Source organism: Myotis daubentonii, chromosome 1 (genome assembly GCF_963259705.1).
Source record: "Myotis daubentonii chromosome 1, mMyoDau2.1, whole genome shotgun sequence".
In the NCBI taxonomy this organism is placed as follows: Eukaryota; Metazoa; Chordata; class Mammalia; order Chiroptera; family Vespertilionidae; genus Myotis; species Myotis daubentonii.
Genome location: NC_081840.1, coordinates 22073148 through 22092031, shown reverse-complemented (window position 1 = coordinate 22092031; position 18884 = coordinate 22073148). Strand labels below are relative to the sequence as shown.

At 41.1% G+C, this 18884-nt stretch overlaps 1 protein-coding gene across 5 annotated transcripts in view; it reads left to right on the top strand.

Moving 5' to 3' along the window:
- Positions 1 to 690: 690 nt before the first annotated feature.
- YLPM1 (YLP motif containing 1) overlaps positions 691 to 18884 on the top strand; it is a 65252-nt gene continuing 47058 nt past the window's right edge. For 2 of the 5 annotated variants that reach the window (XR_009452050.1, XM_059690415.1), the window contains exons 1-3: positions 691 to 1725; positions 13762 to 13995; positions 15573 to 15752. Coding sequence is in view for 4 of the 5 variants with exons in the window: in XM_059690415.1 (XP_059546398.1) it covers positions 856 to 1725; positions 13762 to 13995; positions 15573 to 15752 (1284 nt within the window). In the remaining variant the exon portion in view is untranslated. Of the gene's footprint in view, positions 1726 to 12731; positions 12774 to 13761; positions 13996 to 15572; positions 15753 to 18884 lie in introns of those variants that run through there. The other 3 variants (XM_059690404.1, XM_059690435.1, XM_059690427.1) reach the window with 3 other exon arrangements.

Sequence of the window (18884 nt, the reverse complement as noted above, 5' to 3'; positions counted from 1 at the left end):
GCTATCTTTGCTTTTAGCTGAGATTCTCTAACATGAGTTCTTATGTTGAATTATTGTAAAGGATTCAATTTCTCCCCTTTTATAACTGCAGATATTATCTTTCAGATGCCTGCAGGAATTGGTGTAGTCTGATATTCTGTCTTGAAAATACGTTTCCACTCTTCACAGATTTGTTCCCAGTTGGGTTCTTTGTTATAACGGAATTAAGTCTATTCATTAAATTTGAGACGAATTTGACATCTTTACAATTTTTTCTCTTTTTATTAAGATCACAGTAAGCCTCTTCATTATTTCAAGTCTAATTTTATCCTACTCCGATATGATTTTTGTATGGCTCTGTAGTTTTCTTCGTATAAATTGTACATACTTCTTATCGGAGTTGTTTCTATTTGTTTCATTTTGTTGTTGTTGCGATTGTCGATGGAACCTTTAAAATTTTTAATATATATGTTTCCCCCCATTCAAAAATGAACCCCGTGGAGCAATAGGATCTCTACCACCCCTTTCCGCGGGGAGACTCTATGGTTCCTCGGTGCTATGACCGCATTCTACTCACACCTACAGTATCCGAACCTGAAGGAAGGTGGCAACCGAGAGTGCCCAAGCAAAGGGCCGCTCTATCTCGCCTTTGTTCTCCTCTCTGTGGCTACCGCGCAGGCGTAGTCGCCCCAGTGCCGACCCCGCCTTCCTGGTCGTGGGCCCAGCTCGGGAGCGCCGGCGCACTGGCGCGCTCCGCTTACACGCTCCGGGGCCTGTAGGCGCCGCGAGTTCCGGCTGTCGCCGCCGCCGCCGCAGCTCCTGGAGGTCGGTTGCGACGAGTAACGGTGCCGGGACGAGCCCTGCGCCTTCTTAGATATGTACCCGAGCTGGGGCCGATATGGCGGGAGCAGCCACTATCCGCCGCCGCCGGTCCCGCCGCCGCCGCCGGTGGCGCTTCCTGAGGCCTCGCCCGGGCCTGGGTACTCGAGCTCGACGACTCCCGCGGCCCCCTCGTCCTCGGGCTTCATGAGCTTCCGCGAACAGCACTTGGCTCAGCTCCAGCAGCTGCAGCAGATGCACCAGAAGCAAATGCAGTGCGTGCTCCAACCCCATCACCTTCCTCCGCCCCCCATGCCGCCCCCGCCGGTGATGCCCGGGAGCGGCTACGGAGACTGGCAGCCGCCGCCGCCACCGATGCCCCCGCCACCGGGGCCGGCCCTCGGCTATCAGAAACCGCAGCAGTACAAACACCAGATGCTGCACCACCAACGAGACGGGCCTCCTGGTTTGGTTCCCATGGAGCTGGAATCCCCCCCTGCCTCTCCCCCTGTGCCGCCAGGCTCCTATATGCCCCCATCTCAGTCTTACATGCCCCCACCGCAGCCGCCACCCTCGTACTACCCTCCGGCCTCGTCTCAGCCCCCCTACTTGCCTCCCGCCCAGCCGTCCCCTTCTCAGTCTCCACCTTCCCAGTCCTACCTGGCGCCCACTCCTTATCCTCCCTCTTCCTCCTCGCAATCCTACGTGAGCCATTCGCAGTCCTACCTGCCCCCTTCTCAGGCCTCGCCTTCCCGCCCTTCCCAGAGCCACTCCAAGTCCCCGCTCCTAGCTCCTCCGCCGCCGGCCACCGCTGCTGGGAATAAGGCAACTGCCCCGCAAGAGCCTGTGAAGAGTGGTGCCAAGAGCAAGAATGCTGAGCAGCATCAGGCTGCCCCTGAGCCAGATCCTTCTAAGATGACTCCACAGGTAAGAAAGCGCGTGCGAGCCGCCTCTTCTCCCCTCGAGGGCCCTAAGTGAGCAGGCCTCGGGCTTTAACCGGCCCTTCGCCTAGTGCCTAATGCTAACGGGGTGACGAGCGAACGTACACTCCAGAGGATTCCGCGGGAGTCCGGGGTCTGGCTTCACCACTTTCCAATGACCTGCGTGTGGATTATCAGAACTGAAAATGTTCTCTGGACACCACAGAGCAGTGGGGTGGCTCAAAAGTTACTTCTTAGATGTATTCCTTGGTTTCCTTGGACCAACTTCTGAGATGTTGTTGCTTTTGCAAAGGACTTTGCTTAAAAGTTGTATTTTAAAATGCTTTAAAACTGTATTTTAAGCTAAAATTTCCATTTGAGAGGCGGCATAAAAAAGAAGCTTCTGAAAGAACTGACACTTGAAATGCATGTACACTTGATGGCCAGTTAGCTTCTTCTTTAAAAGAATATTTTAGGGGCCACAGGTAAGCTGTCAGCTTCCTGAATGTAAAGGCCTCACCAATTGAAGGATTGAAATCTTGTGCTTATCCAGGAGCATCCTGATTATGTTCATAGATATATGTGCAAAACGTAGGGGAGGCTGCACATTTGACCCTTTGGGGAGTCGATTGGTCATGTAAGGAATTGACCCATACACACTTTTCTCACATCACTCAAAGATGTAAGACACGACCAAGTTGCTGTATGGCATTGGTGTTATCGTTCACTCCAGAATAACAGCCTTGGGATTTGGCCAAGGTAAAAAAAAATAAATGTGTGATGCCTGTTCATTCACGAGAGAGCCATTCCTCTAAACTTCTATTTGAAGTGATGCTTCCCAGACAGCCGTCAAAGACAGATAGGATAGCAGTAATACATTCTTCCCTTTAGAAAGAAGATAGAACTGAAGTGGATAAGTTATTTCTTATGATTTCCTAAAATAGACTTTTAGCACTTACTAATCTATCTTGGATTTCCTAATGAATCAAAAGCTCCTTTTAATTTACAAACTCAGATTTACATATAAAAGATTTCCAAAAGATAGGGATGAGGTATTTTAATATTATAGTGGTTTGGCATTAGAAATTAAGACCAGAAACAAGTTGTTTTAAGTAAGCAAGATGGGGTTGGCACATCATAAGGAGAAAAAACTTGAGGTGCTGGGGTAGAACAGTAGAGTAAGTGATTCTGTTGGCTTACGCTAGAGTACCATCCCACCAGGTTATTTCCCCCAGATTCCTCTATTATAGAGACAGAATTTGTCTCTTTCCCCAGCCCACTCTGAAATTTCCAGTGCTTTTGTTGTCAAACACTGCATTAATTCAAAATATGACATTTATATCTTCATCTCTACTGGACTGTTTTTCTGTCCTTTTAGAGAGATAAACGAATTGTTTTATGGGATGGGGCGAGGGTGATCAAACCTGTCCTTAATATAATACCATGATCACTGCTTTTGCTTTTCTGCCTTTGTACCCTTGTATATAGTGAACTTCTTTTAGTGCGTTGAATATTCAGTGCCTCCAATTCTTCGGTGAGAGCCATAAAGAAAGGAGTTGGAAAGAAAGCTATTAGAGATGAGCAGAATGAATGGGCTGTTATCAAAACAGGCATTGTAAGCCTGTTTAGGCTTTCCTTCCTTTGTCTAGAATTCATCCCAACTTCCTCAATCCTCTTTCCCCCCTATAATTGTATTGATTTCAAGGCACATCTTAAATATCAGGGTCTCTATGAAGCCATGTCTAAGCTCAGCCATTTGGTTGGTTCTCTTCTTCAGATTGTAAGTCCCTTGCAGACAGGGACTATCTCACTCATCTTTTTATCTCCTGTAGCACCTAGGACAGTACCTTGCAAATTATAGGCTCTCCACAAAGGTTTGTTAAGATACAAGAGCTGCATGTTCTAGACTTAGGATACTTGGGTTTATTAGATGATAAATATTTTCTTCATGCCAGTGCCAATCTCAGATAATTAATCCTTCGGCATATTTTTCTTTGATTTATATTCTATTTTTGGAAAATGTCATTTAACATGTGAAAGATTTTAAACATACAGAAGTCCTCTCCTCCCACCCCATCCACAGTTTTGCTTCACTCCGAACATATTAAATAGAAAATTCCAGAAATGCTCAATATACTGTGCTGTTCTGAGTAGCGTGATGAAATCTTGCTCCATTCTGTTCCGTCCCTCATGGAAGTGAACTATCCCTTTGTCCAGCATATCCACCCTGTATCAACTACTTGTCTGTTTGTCCATTAGTAGCCCTCTTGGTTAATAGATTAACTGTTGCAGTATTGCCATACTTATGTTCAGGTAATCCTATTTTACTTAATGGATGCAAACACAAGAATAATATATTAGCAATTTGGAAATACCAAAGAGAAGCTGTCAAGTGCTTCTTTCAAGTGGAAAGGTGAAACTTCTCGACTTAAGAAAAGAAAAAAAATGACATGATCAGGTTGCTAAGATCTATGGTAAGAACGAATCTTTTATTCGTGAAATTGTGAAGAAGGAAAAAATTTGTGGTAGTTTGCTGAGAGAGACCACATTTATTATAACAGTATATTGTTATAATTGTTCTATTTTATTGTTGTCAGTCTCTTAGTGTGCCTAATTTATAAATTAAACTTTATCATAGATATGTATGTATAGGAGAAAAACAGTACATATATAGTTCAGTACTATCTGCGGTTTAGGCATCCACTGGGGGTCTTGGAGCGTATCTCCTGCAGATAAAAGGGACTACTATACACAAAAGTGAAAATGGTATGATTCCTCCCCACCATATACCCAACGCTCAGATTCAGCAGTTCAAGAGTTTGCCATGTTTACTTCACCGAGGCCGTTTTTATGGTTCCTGCAAAAATATTTTAAATCAAATCTTAAATCTCATGTGATTTCATCCTTATATTCTTAGACATCTTTCCAAAAAACAGAGCCTTTTCTTAGATTAACACATTATAACACCTAACAAAATTAACAACAGTTTCTTTGTATCATCTAATACCTGATCCATTCAGATTTCCCTTACTGTCAGCTCATACTAATGGAATTAAAAATAAATCCTTGATATCATCCACACTAAAATTCCCCAATAGATTCAATTATGTTTGGTTGGTTTGTTCAAATCAGGATCCAATATAGATATTTTGGATAATTCTTTGGTGTGGGGGACTGTCCTGTGTACTGTATGATGTTTAGCAGCATCTCTGTCTCTACCTACTAGATGCTATTAGCATCCCCTAGTTGTGATAACCAGAAATGTTTCCAGACATTGCCAATATTACCTGGGGGGTGGGGGTGGGAGGAGAATCACCCTCAGTTGTGAACACCCGATTTAGCTCAATTTCTTCTATTCTCTTTTTCTATCCCATGCCATTGAACTTGATGAAAAATCTGTTGGTTGTCCCATAGAATGCCCCTCATTCTGGATTTGTCTGTTGTCTCATGGTGTCATTTGACTTGTTCTTCTCTTTTCCATGTTTTTTGTAATCTAGAAGTTAACTCTGAAGCTCAACTTTAGATTTAAGCTCAACTTTCTTCTGGCAAGTGTACTTTGTAACCTAGGTAATGCTGTGTACTTCATTTGCATCCCATTAGGAGACTGCCTGGTTGTCCCACTGTTGGTGGTGCCAAGATTGATCAGGGGGCTGCAGTCTGGTCCCTCCACTGTAAAGCTTCCCATCAATTTTGCATGTTCCTTCCATCTAGTGGTTCATCCATTGATGTTCTTGGCCTGAGTAAGTTATTTCTTCATTAGAGGTTACAATGTGCTGACTTTTTTCATGCCATTTCTTCTGCATTTATTAAATGGAATTCTGTAAAGAAATACTTTCACTCATGAACCATGATTGTTTGATTGGAAATACTGTACAGTTAGTATAGGAAAGACAGGATAAATGCTTGATATTCTTCCATTTAGTTTCTGGTTTTCAGAGTGAAGCATTGGTGATTTAATGGAATGCATATTTTTTCTCAAGAATTACATTTTCTGTTTGTTTAATGGACTAACTAGGTAAAGTGCATATTAGCCTTTTTTCATGAATTGTGGTTTTATCTTTTTAGGCTCAAAACTTATTTGGGAAAAGCTGTTGAATTTTATTTGAGCTTTTAGTCCTTTATTTAATTTTCAAGTACTTATTGAGTAGCAACTATGTGCCAGGTACTATGCTTAGCATTGGAGATGAAGTGGTAAACACCAGGCCTCATTGACTTGTTCTGATGGGGGGAAAAGACATTTAAGTAACTAAGAGAAGAACAGGGTGTTACCACATTATAAAATACAAAATGTAGGATTATAAAATATAAAATATCACTAAATTGCTCCATAAAGAATGGGGAAAGGTGAGGTGAGTGTGTTTTTTTAAGCTCAGAATCCAGCACATAGTAAGTGAAAAACACATATTTTTTTAAGTGATTGGATATAGGAGGGAGTTCTAACCTAGTTGAAGAGGCCTCCCTTTGTAAGTGATATTTAAGTGAAACCCAAAGAATGGGTAGGAATTAACCAGATAGAGATCAAGGAATTAAGTTCAGTAAGGCATACTAAAATCTGAAGGTGATGGTTGTAGGCATAAACCAGATTAGGAAGGGCCTATCAGGACTCTATTCTAAGGAAGGTAGTGAGAGATTTTTATACAGCCAAATGTGACAGATTGGCATTTGAAAAAACTCACTGTGTGCAATAGAGAGAGTAGAATCAAAAGGAACAGGAGTCATTTATTGAGAATATTTAATAAATAATTCAGGCAAGAGATATTAATGGCTCCCATGGCTGGTTTTGCTCAGTGATTAGAGTGTGGACCCTCAGACCTAGGGGTCGTGGGTTCAGTTCTCAGTCAAGGGCACGTACCCAGTTCAATCCCCTCCCCAGAGCAGGAGGCAACCAATCTATGTGTCTCTCTCATGTTGATATTCCTCTCTCTCTCTCTCTCTCTCTCTCTCCCTCCCTCTCTCTCTCTCTCTCTCTCTCTCTCTCTCTCCCTCCCTCCTTCCCTCCTTCCCTCTCCCTTTCCCCTTCCTTTCACTCTCTCTAAAAATCAATGAAAAAATATCCTCATTCCTTAGATGAGGATTAAAAAAGAGAGAGAGAGAGAATAGTGGCTTAGATTTGGATGGTGATCCTGGAGATGGAGAGAAGTGGAAGACTGGAGAAATGTTTAGGTGCTAGACTCCAATTGATTGAGTGGTAGTGGAGAGGAAGGCATCAGTGATGATGTCTGGCTTTCTAGAATAGGCTGCTGGGTGAATGGTGATCCCTATTTTTAATAAAACTAGAGGCCCAGCGTGTGATTGAAATTGCGCGAGGAGGCATCCTGTGGGGGGCTGGGACCTGCGCCTGACCCACGTAGCACCAGCCACCGTGTTGTGTCCGCTGGGGTTGGGGCAGGTGCTCCTGAGTGTTGCGTCTCCACTCTGGCCCGCCCCCAGCCCTGGGGTGAGGGCGGCACACAGTGCCCTCCTGCCCATCTGCGCGCACAACTCCTCCTGAGCAGTCCTGACACTCGGCTAATTAGCATATTCCCTGTTTATATAGATAGGAGAACCTGGAGAAGGAGGAAGAATAGGTCTGGGATGAGGGGGAAATGATGAGTTAAGTTTTAGATCTACTGAGTTTCAAGTTCTTGAGACATAAGAGTCCAAAGGGAGATGTCCAATTGGAAGTTAGATGTAGGTGTGGAATCTATAAGGGAGATCTGGGAAACATGATATAGACTCGTGAGTCATCAGCATAAAAATGGTATTTGAAGGCACAGAAAAAGATTAGGTCTCCTGAGAAGTGTGTAGAGTATGAATAGAGGTTAATGGACATTGAGCCTAGCCGCACAGAATCTCGATATCTCAGGGAACCAGCAGGAAAAAAGGCCACTTAGATGGAAAATCAGGACAGTGTAGTGCCACAGAGGTGAAGGGAAGACTGTTTCTAGGAGGAGGGAGTGGTCATCTGTGTCATGTATTGCTGAGAGGTTGAGCAAGATAAAGACTTTGAGTTATATTTTGCATTTACTGACATATAGATTATTGTTGACCTTGGCAGGAGCAGTTTCATAGTGACTGAAGCCATATTGCATTGATTTGAGGAGTGATGGAAGGTGAGGATTGGGGATGGTGAGTATAGACCACTCTTTCAAGAAGTTTGACTGAAAGAGAGAGAATGAAGGCAGGGGCTGGAGGAAGAAGTGAAGGAGCTTAAAAAAAAAAAAAAAAAGATGGAACTAAGATTTATCTGGTGACCTTAATTTCTTGGAGTAGAATGTAAACCTCAAAAATACAGAAAATAAGTATATTTTAAGTAAATTTTTAAAATGGAAATCTAATACATTATTTTATCAGGTTCTCCCTCCTCCCCTTCACTTTAGGATATAAAAGACATAATACATTTAGTTTTATAGGCATTTACTAGAGGCCCAATGCACGAAGATTCATGCAAGAATAGGCCTTCCTGCCGAAACCGGTTTGGCTCAGTGGATAGAGCGTCGGCTTGCGGACTGAAAGGTCCCAGGTTCGATTCCGGTCAAGGGCATGTACCTGGGCTGCGGGCACATCCCCAGTAGGGGATGTGCAGGAGGCAGCTGATCGATGTTTCTCGCTCATCGATGTTTCTAACTCTCTATCTCTCTCCCTTCCTCTCTGTAAAAAAATCAATAAAATATATTTAAAAAAAAAATAAAGACCATTATAAACTTTAAAAAAAAAAAAAAAAAGAATAGGCCTTCCTTCCCCTGGCTACCGGCACTGGCTTCCCTCCGGCACCCGGGACCTGGGCCTTCGCTCCGGGCTGGAGCCACCACCCACCCACTCACTCCGGCCGGCTCCGTGGCTGCCACCCAGAGGCCAGCCCTCGGCGGCCGGCTGGGACTTGCGGGAGGCTTGGCTTCCTTCGTCGTTGGGGCGACAAAGGAAGCCAAGCGTCCCACCTGAAGGAAGCCAAGCTCTTGCCCGCTCCGGCCGGCTCCATGGCTCCGTCTGGCGCTGCCATCTTTGTGGCTATGGGCGCCGCCATCTTTGTCGTGGAGTGATGGTTAATTTGCATATTACCCTTTTATTAGTATAGACTAGAGGCCCGATGCACAAAAATTTGTGCAAGAGTATGCCTTCCTTCCCCCACCTGCCAGCACCGGCTTCCCCCCGCACCCGGGATACAGGCTGTTTCCTTCCAGCCACCGGCAGGCATCTGGGATCCAGGGTGGCTTCCCTCGGGCTGCCCACAGGCACCCAGCACCTGGGTTGGCTTCCCTCCACCCCGGCTTTGTCAGGAAGGTCATCCGGAATGACGTCCGGTCTAATTAGCATATCACCCTTTTATTATTATAGATGATAATCAACCTGGATAGGCATGGCCTCCAAAATTAACTTTTAAAAGCCCTTTCTCTCTCTCTCTCTCTCTCTCTTCCTCTCTTTCTCTCTCTTTCTCACTCACTCTCACTCCCACTTTCTCATTCTCTTACTCTCCTTTATATTTCCCTACTTGAAAAATTGTTTAGTGCCTAGTTCATAATTGTACTGGTAGCCAACAGTCAGTACATGCTTGATGAATAAATTAGCACCTTTTTTTGGTAATGATATTTGTGAAAAATAATTCTTGCATCCTAACTTTTTAACTCCATTCAGCCTCTTTCTTTAATCAATATATTTTTATTGATTTCAGAGAGGAAGAGGGAGGGAGAGAGAAACATCAATGATGAGAGAGAATCATTGATTAGCTGCCTTCTGTATGCCCCACACTGGGGATCAAACCCAAAATTCAGGCATGTGCCCTCACCGGGAATTGAATTGTGACCTGGTTCATAGATGGATGCTCAACCACTTAGCCACACTGGCCGGGCCAATTTTTTTTTTTTTTTAATGTGACATATGCTGTGATTTGACCTGATTTATGAGCTAATTTATGTGAAATGGAGTTGTGTGATATGATGGGACATTTAGAAGAACCAGGTACTAGTTCAGCTTCATTAGCAAGTGTAAGCAGATTTTATTCCTTTCTAAAATAAAAGTAAATCATCCTTCTGGGGTCACTGAGGGCATTTTTTAATGATGTCATCATTATTCATTTAGAAAGCTTTAAGAATGTGTCCAAACCTAGTCCTAGGATTGAAGTAAATATGCTTCCTGCTTTTTGGGTTCATATTAAGTAGAAATTGACCTGCAGTGCCTTCTGTCAGTAAACTGGCAATTCTTGAGCTCCTAATAAGGTCCTTAACCCTAGACTAAGTCTAAGACAATGATGAGAAGCATGAAAATAAGGTGCAAATTCATAAAGAATCTTCATCTCTGTAACCATTAGTTTCTAGTTGTGACAGAGAGTTTGTATCTTTTGGTGATGTTTTCAAAGCAACTAAAAAAAGAGAAACTTTTAACTTCTATTAGAAACAGACTTATTTGCCTTTCTTAAGCTGAAAGGTAAACCTATTGCAATTTTTATAAAATAATAAAAGAAGGTTGAAAATGTTTTAATATTGTATTATTGTTGACTATCATGATCACTGTACTATTTTGTTTGTTTGCTTGTTTTTACGATTGAACGGTAAAAGCAATTATATCCTGGAAGCTGATGATTATGTGTATGATAATTAAAAACAAAAAACCCCAATCATAACCTAAACTTCAAAATGGAGTTAGTGAGATGAAATGTATTCTTCCCAGTGGATTGGAGCATGTTTCAGAGCATAGAAATGAGTGGCCTAGAGAGATGTCTTCAGTTGATTAACAGCTATTTATTGACATCCTACAGTATGGTCCAACACTGTATGTTTAAGCACCAGATAAAAGAACAGAGTGAAACGTTAATTTTCTAAGAAAATTATCCTGAGTGGAAAAAAAGATAACAAAACAGTATGTTAAGTGAGAAAAGAGTTTACATATATTATGTATATTTTCTGCATCTGCTTTCATATAGAAAATTGGGTAAGTATACAATAAAATATTAGCAATATAGAAAATCCTGATTATCCAAAGATAATAAATCACAGTGAATGCCAATAAAATGAATCCATTTAACATAGAGACCAAAAGTTTATTGTAAAAAATTTATTTGGGACATAATCTTGAAAAAACAGAGCTCAAAAATCATAAAGAATGGCTGAGTCTTAGAATGAACAAAAAATAAAGTATAGATTATAATTCCATATTATAATTTTTCTAACAAAATTATATGGCAACATTATAGATCATCTTTTATTTAGTTTTTAATATACTGAAAAAGTATTTTAGGAATTTATCAGTTTTACGAGGGCCATTTTTCAACCTTTGATAGTCAAACATTCTCTTTTGTAGTTCCTATTATAAAAGTTATTAGTGTCCTGGTGCATGAAATTCATGCACACTAAAAGGAAATTAATTAGAGGAAATATTTTAATATTGCTATTATATCCTGTCAGGGTCTGGGCTGGTGCCCATGGGGACACAGCATCAAGTCCAGCCTGCACCGCGAGAACCAGAGTCAAGTCCCACCCACCCGCGTGCACCTCGCCGTGCACGCAGCCTCCTGGTGATTGGTCATTATGGCGTGAGGGCATCACAACCACAGGCTTTTTATATATAGGATTTTTGCTTGCTAACCAGTAGGACTTTTGTTAGATCCTCAGCTCTCAGTAATGAGTTTCAAAGTTCTCCAACATCACATTTTATCAAATCCTGCATCCTAAAAAAAAACCCCAAACAAACAAACAAATCCTGCATCCTTATAATTATAGTAGAAATATATGCTGTTGTTAATTATAGACATATACAGGGCAGTATATTAGTGAATATTTTAGTGTTATGACAACTTTTTTTCCCTTATGCAACTTTTTAACCATGGAGAGTATATAGTGACTCATGGGATAATGAAGATCCTGTAGTTATTTCTGAGTGGTAAAATTTTTTTGCTGATTTAAACAATTAGTTATTGCTTTTTTACGCAGTCATTTCTCTTTATTTGAAGTATTTTGTTCTATACAGTCACTGGGAACTATAAAGTAACCGGGAACACTGAATTAATAACTACTGAACCATTGCTCCTAAGGGAAGTAAAGGGTTATGTTCCTGTGAGCCTTTGGTCACATTTTCATGAGCTAATCAAGACATAATCTTGATTTATGTGTGTTTCTGTTTAAAGACCCTTATTTAATTTACATTGTTGATTCATTAAAATTGACTTCACAGCCAGCAACACTGTAACATATGTCTGAATGAAGCTTTATGTAACATATTTTCTCTGTAATGCACGTCATAGCCTTCTGTCACTTAGGAACACTACTCAACACTTCACCACTATGCTTGGTGGCCACTTTAAACAACAAAATCACTAATGAAAACACAGAGACCAGCCGGTGTGGTTGAGTTGTTAAGCATCGACCTATGAACCAGGAGGTCACAGTTTGATTACTGGTCAGCGCACATGCCTGTGTTGTGGGCTCGATCCCCAGTGTGTGGCATGTAGAAGACAGCCGATCAATGATTCTCTCTCATCATTGATGTTTCTATCTCTTCCTCTCCCTTCCTCTGAAATAAATAAATATATATATATGTATTTTAAAAAGCACAGAAATGCAAACAAAAATGTGACCCTAATTAGACCATTAAAAAGGCCACTTATTTACAGTAGGAGAGCCACACAAAAAGGTGGGCATGGCCGTGTTCTGCCTGAGCTGGGATGTGCAAGTCAAGTGACTCAAATTTTTCACCATTGTACATACACATGTCCAGAAAATAACATGAAAGCTCCCAAGTATTGATTTTGAAGTTAGAAATAAAATTTAGCAAGTAGGCAAATTCACAAATACAGAATCCATGAATAATGAGGGTCAGCTGTATTTTCTTAATTGTTTTCCACATTAAACTTGTGATCTTTTAAGTGAAAACACAAAACAGGTTTCCAGAAAATGAAATTACATTATAATTTGGAAGGCAGAGTGAGACTTTTAAAATAGAAAGCATTTAAAAAACACATTCTATTCTAATTTATGCATACAGTAGTTCCCCTTTATCTGTGGTTTCCCTTTCTGCAGTTTCAGTTACCTGTGATCAACCACTGTCCGAAAATATTAAATGGAAAATCCCAGAAATAAACAATTTGTAAGTTTTAAATCGTGCGCCGTTCTGCTTTGCTTATGAAATATCACACTGCCCCACACGGTCCTGATCCATCCCATTCGGGATGTGACTCATCCCTTTGTCCAGCACATCCATGAAGTATACACTATCCATGCCATTAGTCACGCACCTGTTTCAGTTATGAGATCCCCAATATTACAGTGCTTGTGTTCAAGTAACCCTTATTTTACTTAATAATGTCTCATTCACCTCACTTCATCTCATCACATAGGCATTGTATCATCATCACAAGAAGTGTGAGTACAGTACCATAAGATATTTTGAGAGAACCACATTCATGTAACTTTTGTTACATTACTTTATTATAATTGTTCTGTTGTATTGTTATTGTTGTTAATCTTTTGTTGTGCCTAATTTATAAATTAAACTATCATAGGTATGTATGTATAGGAAAAAATGTAGGGTATATAGAGTTCAGTACTATCCACTGTTTAGGCAGTCACTGGAGGTCTTGGAATGTATCTCCCTTGGATAAGGGAGGACTTCTGTATATACCTAGGAATATACAGCAGATGTTTAAAAGAATATACAACAGATGTTTAAAAGAGAGAAGGCAGTGAGAAGAGGTAGGATTATTGGATTGTGTTCATTAATTACAAAATCCGCCTGGATAAGTCAGAATCAGCTAAAGACAGGTTAAAAGCAAATAGCTGTGAATACTGACAGGTTTTACTTGATCATTTATCAAAAAGACTGCTCTCACTTCCAAAAGTATGTGTTTTAAGAGTAGAGAAGTATGTTGAATTGATATGTATGGCTTGGTTTAACTTAAATGTGTAAATTTGGGGAAGGAATTGAAAATCTTGCTTATTTGTCTTTCTCAGTATAGCTTTGCCTTTTCTTGCATATAGACACATGAACGCAGACACAAATGTGGCTCTCTCTAAACACCAAGTTGCAGCTATATAGGATTGTCAAGTAAAATTCTTAAAAATGGTTTCTGTTGTAGGAACAGCAGCAGTATTGGTATCGACAGCACTTGCTAAGTTTGCAGCAGAGGACAAAAGTGCATTTGCCAGGACACAAAAAGGGTCCTGTCATAGCAAAGGATGCACCCAAGCCAGTAAAAGAAGTTACAGTACCTGCCACCAGTCAAGTACCAGAACCCCCTCCATCTGAGGAGCCCCCATTACCACCTCCTAATGAGGAGGTACCACCCCCTCTTCCACCGGAGGAATCCCAGGTAACCATAAAGTAATTATTTGGTTTTTATTAAATTGTTCAACTTTTTTCTGATTCATTTATATTTTTATCATGAATAGATATATATTTTTTATGTGTTTTTTAAGTACAGTAAAATTCCATTTATGGAATATTAGAATATGCCTTGTCAGGTTTAGAAAAGGCATTTTTTGGCATTCCCTCTCCTAAGTTCCAGTGGCCCTTTTGCTTCTGTAACTTGTTTCCTGAGCCATTGCAGCCCAGCTGGCTCACTTCTACTACCTCTATAACTTTCTAAATAAACTTTCTCTTATAATTTGAAAAAGAGAGAGAGAGAAAAGGTTTTTATTTTTTTCATGGTTTAAATGAGAGTGAAGAGTTAGACACTCTTTTTTTTAAAAAGTATATTTTATTGATTTTTTACGAGAGGAATGAAGAGGGATAGAGAGTTAGAAACATCGATCAGCTGCCTCCTGTACACTCCCTACTGGGTATGCGCCCGCAACCAAGGTACATGCCCTTGACCAGAATCGAACCTGGGACCCTTGAGTCCTCAGGCCAACACTCTATCCACTGAGCCAAACCGGTTAGGGCTAGCTAGACACTCTTGTAAATTGTGTCTCTAAGCACTAAAGGGCTGCCAGGTATTTTCATATTGGCAGCACACGGCAATAGTTAAGAGCTTCAACTTTTTGCCCTAGCCAGTTTGGCTCAGTGGATAAAGCATCGGCCTGTGGACTGATGGGTCTCAGGTTCGATTCCGGTCAAGGGCACATGCCAGGGTTGCGGGCTCAATCCCCCGTAGGTGTGTGTGTGTGTGTGTGTGTGCGCGCGTGCGTGTGTGTGTGTGTGCGCGCGTGTGTGTGCATGTGTGTGTGCGTGTGTGTGTGTGTGTGTGCGCGCGCACGCCCAAGAGGCAGCCATCAATGATTCTCTCATCATTGATGTTTCCTCTCTCTCTCCCTCTTCCTTCCTCTCTGAAATCAATAAAAATATATATTTTTTAAAAAGAACTTTTATTGTCAAATGACCTAGGCTGCTGTCCAGGCACTGCCACTTGCTGGTGGTGACTCTGAGCAAGTTAGTTAACGATTTTGTACTTCAGTTTCCTCATCTGCAAAATAGATTGTAGCATTCAATGTCAGTTAGCATATTTACTGGCACATGGAAAGTTCTCACATTGGTCCAAAGGTCATTGTTCTCCTAATAGTCATATATGGAAACTTTATTGAATCATAATAATTACACTGTAGTCCATTGATGAAAAGTGACTAAGGTGCAAAAGAAAAATTTCTCATAGAGTGAAAAGGACATTAAATGTAGATTGACTTTGTTGGGTAATGATTGTCCTATTTAAGAACAATGAAATGATTATTCTAGTGAAGACTATGGAATTTATAAACTCCTAGGTATTGGTATCCATTATCACAGTATAGATAGAGCTAGGTATTTATCTAAAGATAGAATAGCTTTTATCAATCAGGCAGAGTTGTAGGGATTCTGGACTTTGTATTACAATACAATACTTTATAAAATAGGTTTCTTACTAATTTAATTGCTGTTTTATGATTTAAAAAAAAATGTATCTTTTATATTTAGTCTGAGGACCCGGAAGAAGATGCCAGGTTAAAACAGTTGCAGGCTGCAGCAGCACACTGGCAGCAGCACCAGCAGCATCGAGTTGGCTTCCAGTACCAGGGAATAATGCAGAAGCACACCCAGCTACAACAGATCCTACAACAGTACCAGCAGATCATCCAGCAGCCACCACATATGCAGGCAAGTGCTTCTTCAGTTCACACATGGGAAATTGACCCAAGAAATTTAAAATATTTGTTATTCCTTTAGGAGATTTAAGTGTGAAGAAGGAAAGATATTTCCTAAGACGTGCCCAAGTAGTTACCTGTCACATTAACTTGGGGGCTTGGGAAATGTGGTATTATGCAAATACTCTCATATCAACCCAGACAGACGTTAGAGTACTCTTACTAAGTTACTGACTATTACTAAGAGATTTAAGAACCAGGGTTCTTATCATATAATTATAAGTTTACTTGTGTTTCGCCCACAAACCACTACAGTAACAGACAAGCAAAAATCCACCAAAAAAGGTCAAAACAACCACCACAGAAAACCTAACAAATACACCATAAAAGATGAAATGACTTAGATATTTGCTTGTCTTTTATCTTTGAGGTATAAACTTATGTCTGTATGTTTTAAGTTCTTAAAATGCTCCTGTATAATAAAAGCCTAGACCTGGGGTGGGCAACCTTTTTGTGAGTGCGTGCCAAAACCAGCAAAATCTCTGACTCAAAATTCTTCTGCGTGCCAACCCTAATTTTTTGAGAACATGTTACACCTACTTGATATCTCTTACACTGTACATATGTGAAGAACCTTGAAGAAATAATAAAATTCATTCAAGCAACAAAAACACAGTATATGATGATGAAAAATACATTTATTTTTTAATGTATACATGTACACTGATAGTCCGACAGAAAACTTTATGACTCCGTTTGATATTATCAGTGGGACTTTTGCTGCCGAGAGAAACATAGAAATTTATTCCCCTTTCGTTAGTACCGGTGGGCAAAGCGAGAGAGAAGGTTTCATTTTTATAGAGTGAAATTTTGAATAAGTAGGTGAGGCAGTTGTCTTGTCAACGAAAACCCGTTGCGTCTGAGGCTGAAACCAAAACACTGGTCGGATCTAGGAAGGCAGGGAGAGTTAAGGCAGAGGCATAGAAATTGCTCTTCTCCTCGCTCGTCAATCCATGTCTATGGTCTTTAAGGTAACTTGTTATGTAAAATTATTTATTTATCTAAGATGGACCTACACTGAATTTATCTGAAAAATAAAAAAGTCGATATTAAGAAAAAAATTGTAAATGGAAGATTATAAGAGAGGGTTTTGCATGCCAGCAAAAGTTACTGGCATGCCATGTTTGGCACGCGTGCCAGGGGTTGCCCACCCCAGGCCTAGACCAAATGGCAGAATGACATGTTGCTATGATGCGCACTGATCACCAGGGGGCAGGCGCTCAACCCAGGAGCTGCCACCTCATAGTCAGTGCACTTGCACAGGGGGAGCACTACTCAGCCAGAAGCCAGGCTAACGGCTGGCAAATGCAGTGACGGTGGCAGAAGCCTCTCCCACCTCTGTGGCAGCACTAAGGAGCAGTGAGCCGAGTGGTAAGGAGCAGTGAGCAGGCAGGTGGTAAGGAGCGAGGGGTCTTGAACTGCAAGAGGGATGTCCGACTGCCGGCTTAGGCCCACTCCCTGAGGGGTCCTGGACTGCGAGAGGGCATAGGCCGGGCTGAGGTACACCCCCCCCCCCCAACCCCCGGTGGATGAGTTTTGTGCACCTGGCCTCTAGTCCATAATAATATTAAAGACCTGAAAAATACTTATTGCTGAGGTAGGTATTTGCTTTAGTGTCTGGTTGGTTTTTCCAAGTCAGTGGTAATTTATACAGGGTGAGGCAAAAGTAGGTTTACAGTTGCGAATACACAAAACCCTTTATTCTTGTATTATTACTATTTTTTTAATTAAATCTTTATTGTTCAGATTATTACAGTTGTTCCTCTTTTTCCCCCCCATAGCTCCCCTCCACCCAGTTCCCACCACACCCTCTGCCCTTACCCCCCCCCCACTGTCCTCATCCATAGGTGTACGATTTTTGTCCAGTCTCTTCCCGCACCCCCCACACCCTTCCCCCCCCCCCAGAATAGTCAGTCCACTCCCTTCTATGTCCCTGATTCTATTATATTCACCAGTTTATTCTGTTCATCAGATTATTTATTCACTCGATTTTTAGATTCACTTGTTGATAGATGTGTATTTTGTTGTTCATAATTTGTATCTTTACCTTTTTCTTCTTCTTCCTCTTCTTAAAAGATACCTTTCAGCATTTCATATAATACTGGTTTGGTGGTGATGAACTCCTTTAGCTTTTTCTTATCTGTGAAGCTCTTTATCTGACCTTCAATTCTGAATGATAGCTTTGCTGGGTAAAGTAATCTTGGTTGTAGGTTCTTGCTATTATTCATCACTTTGAATATTTCTTGCCACTCCCTTCTGGCCTGCATAGTTTCTGTTGAGAAATCAGCTGATAGTCGTGTGGGTACGCCCTTGTAGGTAACTGACCTTTTTTCTCTTGCTGCTTTTAAGATTCTCTCTTTGTTTTTTGCTCTTGGCTTTTTATTTATTTATTTATTTATTTATTTATTTATTTATTTATTTTTAATATATATATTTTATTGATTTTTTACAGAGAGGAAGGGAGAGGGACAGAGAGTTAGAAACATTGATGAGAGAGAAACATCGATCAGCTGCCTCCTGCACACTCCCCACTGGAGATGTGCCTGCAACCAAGGTACATGCCCTTGACCGGAATCGAACCTGGGACCTTTCAGTCTGCAGGCCGATGATCTATCCACTGAGCAAAACCGGTTTCGGCATTGCTCTTGGCTTTTTAATTATGATGTGTCTTGGTGTGGTCCTCTTTGGATTCCTTTTGTTTGGGGTTCTCTTGGCTTCCTGGACTTGTAAGTCTATTTCACCAGGTAGGGGAAGTTTTCTGTCATTATTTCTTCAAATAGGCTTTCAATATCTTGCTCCCTCTCTTCTTCTGGCACCCCCATAATTCTGATGTTGGTGCGCTTGAAGTTGTCCCAGAGGCTTCTTACAGTATCTTCATATTTTTGGATTCTTTTTTCTTTTTGTTTTTCCGGTTGGGTGTTTTTTTGCTGCTTCGTATTTCAAATCTTTGACTTGATTCTTGCGATCCTCTAGTCTGCTGTTGGAACTCTGTATAATATTCTCTATTTCAGTCAGTGTATGCTTAATTTCTAGTTGGTCCTTTTTCATATCCTCGAGGGTCTCACTAGATTTCTTGAGGGTCTCA